At 35.5% G+C, this 6,764-nt stretch overlaps 1 protein-coding gene across 3 annotated transcripts in view; it reads left to right on the forward strand.

Annotated features, from left to right (window-relative positions):
- The window catches only part of TTC39C (tetratricopeptide repeat domain 39C), a 103,330-nt gene extending 97,707 nt beyond the window's left edge, over positions 1 to 5,623 (forward strand). The window contains exons 12-14 of one of the 3 annotated variants that reach the window (XM_082667449.1): positions 730 to 834; positions 2,133 to 2,171; positions 2,723 to 5,623. In XM_082667449.1, the coding sequence (XP_082523575.1) occupies positions 730 to 834; positions 2,133 to 2,171; positions 2,723 to 2,812 (234 nt within the window). In that variant the 3' untranslated portion in view covers positions 2,813 to 5,623. The remainder of the gene's footprint in view (positions 1 to 729; positions 835 to 2,132; positions 2,172 to 2,722) is intronic. The other 2 variants (XM_082667447.1, XM_082667448.1) reach the window with 2 other exon arrangements.
- The last annotated feature ends 1,141 nt before the right edge of the window (positions 5,624 to 6,764 follow it).

Raw genomic sequence — 6,764 nt, forward strand, 5'->3', positions numbered from 1 at the left:
GCAGATTATTGATGCATTACTGAGGTGAGGTCTAGAAAGTTGTTAGCTTAAGATATTCTGCGAATGTACTCTATGAAAAAGAACCATTCATTATCTTCAAATGTAGTTGGAGGGATTTTTCTGAGTTTTTTGTTTGGTTGTTTTTTTTTTAACATACATCCAGGTGTTATTTTGATTATTCTTTGAGAGAGTTCATGTCCTGTAGTAACAGACTTCGGCTTTTAAATCCTAGGGTGTTGATACACTTGTATTATAATTTAAAATTAATTTTCAGTGTGGGGTATAATAGCTATTACACAGCTCTGAATAGCTTATTTTAGATCATATGCTTAAGTATCAGTAAGATACAGTCAAGACACCTGTCAAGAGATGGTTCTTGGCTTGTTTACTTTCTGTCTTAAATATTAAAATGGAATGTTCAGATTTGGAGATGCTGATAAAGATGTTCTCTGCAATAAAATCAGCAGAGGCTGGTGTGTCAACTAGGAAAATAAATAGCACAGATTGGGCTGACTGATGGGTAACATATACTGGCGCAAGTTCACCAGACAGGTATGTAAAGGACTTATAAGATATGAATGAGAATAAATGGGAAGGAACAAAGACGCAGAAAAGGAGAAAATCTGTTACAGAATAGACATCCTCCTAAAGATGTGATGAGGCTTAAGTAGGAAAATGAGCCTAAGTAGAGAAATGAATTAATTCCAAAAATATTCATATTACTTTCAGTTCTTTCAGCGAGCTGTTAAAGATGAGTTGTGTCGTCAGAATAACTTATATGTTCAGCCATATGCTTGCTATGAACTTGGCTGTCTTCTGTTAGACAAACCAGAGGTAAGATCTTATCTATTTTCTTAAATTATGCTCATCAGCAAAACTGTGCAAGTGAACAGGCACAAAACATCCTTCATTTAAAGTAAGTTGATTGAACATAGTGTGTTTTTGTTTTGTTTTCCTTGTTTTCACATAGAATGAATCCAAGAAGCTATTAATCCTATCTCACTGTGTTTAAGGAGGTAATCTCTTCCCTGGAATTAGAATGATAAATGTAACTTTGGGGACAAAAATTCATTTGGGGCAAAATCATTGCCTTTTCTAGAGTGGTCTGGTATGATGTAATGTGGTTTATTCAGAGTACAGAATTGCATTGTGCTTCTAGCTCCGCTGTTTATTTTTATTTAGTGTATGATATGGTTAAGTTATTTAACCACATACCTTCTTCCTAATCTGTAAAACAGGATAAAAAATACCTCCCTTGCCAATTCAATAATGATTGTAGTGAGAGTAAATGAGGATGGTGTGTAGGATTACTTAGAAATTTTAGAATACCTTATAAGTTTGACAGTCATCATTAAGATGCATATTTAAGGACAGTGGGGCAGTTTTTTTAAAAGTGAATTTTAATAATGCTGGATTTGCTTGGTACCTTCTTTTAGAAGCTCAATTACATACTATTGACTGTATAAAATTCTAATTTTCAGTAAATTCAAGTCAGCCTTCAAATATATGGACTTTTTGAAAGTTGAGCTAAATCAACAGAAATATTCTAGCCTAATCCTTAAATATGTAGCTTATCTTGCCAAGGATAGGCTGTTAATTGGTAACTCTTTTCATTTGAATTTCTAATTTTACCAAAATAGAAAATGCAATTTTTATGAATTTTGGTAGAAACTTCTAACACCGTATTCTTTAAGGAAATTTTTACTCTTAATGCAGCCTTAAAATATATACATAAACTACAAGAAGACTGGTCTGTCTCTTGAAAAATGAAGTTGATATTCTCAATCAGTAATGCCTTCAAAAAAACTTACTTCAAATAAACGTAAATTATCATCAATTTTGTGTGTTTTAGTAAGATCTTAAATTATTACACTCTTCTAAAATATGACAGCCCTTTATAAAATAATAATGAAGATTATGAAAAATTATTTATCAAGTAATGTCTTAATGTAAACATGTAAACAGCATTACATTAAAGAAAAATTGAGTCAGTATGCTTGAATGAGCACTTGACTCCCCTCTATGTCACTGTGAATTTTTTGAATTAATATATCTTCCTATTATAACATTTTCTGCTTGAGTGTATATAAATATAGATGTTAAGAGATAATGTGTTTTTCTTACATTCATAGACTGTAGGAAGAGGCAGAAGTCTCCTTCTTCAAGCAAAGGTAAAAATGCCTAAAAACGCTCAATCTCTCTCTTTCCAGTGACTCTTCTTATCCTCTGTAGTGTACTCTGGAGTCTGAATTCAAGAAATTTTGTGAAATGATTGTCTTGGTTGGTATTTCTGGAGGGGAAACTGATAACTGAATCAGTGAGCAGTTGATTTTTAAGTGAAATTACACATGAAGCTCTTATGAAATTGCTCATCCTGCTTTATAAAAACTCTTCTCATTTGAGTGGGAAAATAACTGTTGATTTCATAACTGTGTTCTTGAGTTAAGAAGTTCTAACAGCAACTTCCACTGAGCCCAGCTTAAGACTGCTGTCCCAGGAATAACATGAGGGAAATTTTCCAAAGACAGCATTAATAATGCTCAGTTGACATTTTAAAAACGGACACAAAGCTTGAGGTCTGGGAAATAAGAAAAATCAAGTGAATGCAAAACCTTTGTTAGGAGTGTAAGGAATTTTACTTGGGTCAGTACAAAGCTTGGTGTGATTAATACTGTAGTATTACAGACAGCTTAGCTAATACTCTCTTTCTCTTGTCTTTCAGGAGGATTTCTCTGGCTACGACTTTGAAAACAGATTGCACGTCCGCATCCATGCTGCTCTGGCTTCGATGAGGGAATTGGTTCCTCAGTGACAGACCCGAAGTTCCCGCTCTGTCCCTCCCCACACAGGTTCTGCACTTTAAAAGTAGAGGACACAGCTCTTATGAAGATCAGCTTTTCTTCTGAAAACCACCTGGGCCTGGGACACATTTTCTCAGTTAGGTTGATGTATTAAAGATCTCCTCTTTTAAACACATAGCTAAAAAGTAATAATGATGATGATAATAGTAATAATAACTAACCACCTGGGGAGAGGGTTAAGTGACCTTGTTCAAACATTTTAGTTTTGTGATTTATTATTTTTTAAATAAAATTCAACTAAATATTCAACCTGCAATCTTGTAGGAATGCCTACTTGAAGCACACATCTGACTGGGTAACACTAAGAGGTACCTGTAAAATTATTAACAGTATCACGACGTAGCACTTATATCGTGTTTTGAAAAAATAAAAGTGCTTTCTCGTGTTTTACTTTATCCTCAAACTGTTTCTGAGAATGACATAGCACAGATGTTTCCATTGTCCAGACAATGAAACTCAGGCACAAAAACGGCTAATTGACTTATCGCAATTAATTATTCCTGTTATTATGGAGTAATGAATAGAATGCAAGTCTCCTGACCACAGACCGAATATTCTTTCATTGTAAAAAATATATATATATGTTAATAACCAGGATTCCATGTTTTCTTATTAAAAAACAAATACTCTTCAGCTGAAGTTGTCATCCTTATCTCCAGATGGTCTACAAAAATGTTTCAAAGGACAGACACTTATTCCTTTGACAGCCAGTCAAGTGAAAGCAAACAGAAGATTGTTTTACAACCGAAAGTATAGCTATTTTGCTAATTTATTAGAAGACCTAGTCTATAGACTGGATAAATAATACCTACATTTTTGGTGTTTCCTTTTCTTTATGATAAATTGTCTAATTACCAATTTTTGGAAATCTTTCAACAAATTACTTGAAAAGGTTATTCTTGAATGAACATAGATTCTTTTGCCTCAGAATATTTGCTGATGAAGGATTCACTGGACTGTCTATTGCCAGGACTTAATCATTTTCCCCTTAGCTCAGGTTATTGATATTGGAAACAGAGTTCAAAGTTATTTTTTAATCCTTCGTTGCTAATTTTTATTGTCACCTCATTTACCTCTTTGTTCAGTACTGCACACCTGTGGTTTTGAAGACTCTATATACCTCAGTCACTTAAGAATTTCTGTCATAATTGTGTGCCTAACCTGGCTCAAATCTTAAGGTTAGATATTTCTTAAAATTTACGTTGCAATAAAGAATATCATCTTGGGGTGTCATTTATTTACATATCCTTTTAGCTGAAGTATGATCTCATGCGACGTCAGTACTTTAAAATATTTCTCTTCAAAACAGACATGGAAGGAGCAGCTAGAATGTTGGCAGCCTCAATCTACTTCATCTGGTATTGAGGGAATAATAACTTCTTCAAAAGAAATGATTATTCCTCATTGATTTTGGCTAATCTATCTTCATGTTTTCTCACTTCCAAAATGCTTATTAACATTGACTTTCTTTCTAGCCTGACTGCTGCAGGGATTTTAGATGCTAGCCAGAGAGAAAAGATTTCTGTCCTACTTTCATGAACGGGAAGACCCAGAAGTCAGGTATCAACAGATGCCTTCGGAAAGGAAAAATTTACGTCTAAAAATGTTAGATACCGGGTTTCATCAAGGCTGAAGGGAAGAATGTTATGAATCTTTAAAATATGGCTCTTGCCATGTTGTTGTCTTTTTGGCTCTAGTGTATGTGGCAAACTTCTCAGTTATGATTGTGGAACATTTAGAATCACGAAGTTTTTGCTCCAGCGTTCATACTTAATTGAATTTTCAGTTCAAATGTTGCTTGAACTATTTTTCAGTATTGAGAGATTACATAAGGCCCCATACTTTAGAATTTTTTTAAAAATTCCTATATTAACTGCTTTAAAAACTTTTATTTCTCCAGAGAGATTTCAGGATTTCAAATAAGTTTGTGTTCAGTTCACTTAACTGAACACACACCATTAGAACACCATCCAGTAAGTCTTTGTTAATAGTATGTTTATAGGACAGGTGCATTTATAAACTGTCTCTTCTAGGTTTGATGCAGGCTAGCCCCTGTGGTTTTTCTGGGAACCTGGTGGTAAAGCACGGAGAAGGGGTAGACAGTAGTTCTGAAGACTCTAAAATACCAAAACCACGCTGTGAGTACACTGTACTGTTAGATTCACTGAAATCTGAGTACGTTTTTTTTAGTTGAGTAATTCATAACGGTTCTGGCCTTCGTGCTATGACTTATCCAACCTGTGAATTACTGTGATCTGTCTGGAAAACTAGTTTGGTGTAAATTGCTCTTTACCCCTCGCTGATGAAGAAAATAATCATATAAGCAGAACTATTTGCATCTATGTGTGCTTTTTTATGTTGGCATTACTTCTTCCCCTTTTCCTGTTTTGGAGGCTGTCAAATGGATCTTCTAATTTGTACGTGTCAGATATATTTTTGTATTAGACTGTGCCTATGATGAGAGAAATCTCTAATGTGTATTTTATGTACTCGGAACACATTTATAATTTGACGCACCTTGAGGCATCGTCTAGTACTAATCATGTAATATGCATCTTTGTGATTGATGTGTTTAAGATTTTACTTTTACTGGGTTAGGTATCTTTTTGATTTCAGCACGTGATAGCTAAGTATTTGAGTAAAGAGTTATTACTTTCAGATGTCACAGAAAATCAGAATATTTATTGTCTCGTATTGTATAAGTCAATTATTTAGAGAATTTGCACTTTTTTCTTTCTGCCAACTCAGAGGACAATGCATACATGATTTTTAAAATATACACATACACATACGCACGTGTGTGTGTGCATACGTATATGCCTTTACCATGTAAACTTTCCTAGTTGATTGCTTCCTTAAGCAGATTGTGGTGGCAAGTATTAAAATATGGCTCCTTTACCTATGAAGATATATGGTCACACAGTCATAATGTACTGTTTGGTATTTCTTTCTCTCTCTTTCCCTCCCTCCCTCCCTCCCTCCCTCCCTCCCTCCCTCCCTTCCTTCCTGTATATTTTGTGGAAAAAAATCTTGTTAAGCCCAGATCCTTCCAACAAGATACATAGTAGAGGGAGGGGACTTGAAGCTAGAAAGAGGAAATACAGAAAGAAAAGGACAGGGGAGGGGGGAGCAAGAGAATGGAAAGTTGGTCCATAAAAAATGTGCCCCTTCAGTTAAAGTGAGCAAAAATCACACAATTGGCTAACATGCGAAAACTAGCAAGGGAGCTGAGCTCTAGTTCCTAGTTGACTGGGGTATTCAATAGAAGCAACACACCTGTAACTTAGCTGAACTCTGGATTACACTTACTTTCTCCTCCCATAGGCTAGTGGTTCTCAAGTTTTAGTTTTACAGATTATCCCTACTCTGAGATTCTGATTCAGTAGGCTCTAGGTAGGGCTTAGGAAGATATTTTTAACGGGCCGTTGGCTAATTCTAATGCAGGTGGTCTACATTAGAGACACATTGCCCTAGGTTATCATCTTTTGGTAAGTAGTAAATCTGAGAGAAGAGTCAAACACATGGCAAGGTTACGCATAGTATGGGGCCACTGAAAAAAATGCTTCTAACCCATTGGTTTTCTAAAGTAGGAGATTCCTGAGCTGACTTTTAAAGGAGGAGAAGGATGCAGTCAAGTTAAAGTGATGGCTGGAAGGATGTCTCAGGCCTTGGACCTGATGAGCAAAGGCACAGAGGTGACAGGTAGCATGTGTATTCAGGCCAGGTCTCTAGAAAGTCAAGTGGAAACCAAATGGTAAGATGAGGTAGTTACACAGAGGTCACAGCGTGATCCTTGGACTTCTATAGAGTAAGTATTTGAAGGGGGGAGGGGCAGGGAGCAATGGAGAACGAAGTAGATTTGCAATTTAGTTAGATCCCTGGTGACTGAAAGAGATGAACACA

Source organism: Grampus griseus (assembly GCF_964374135.1).
Source record: "Grampus griseus genome assembly, chromosome: 12".
NCBI classification, from domain to species: Eukaryota; Metazoa; Chordata; class Mammalia; order Artiodactyla; family Delphinidae; genus Grampus; species Grampus griseus.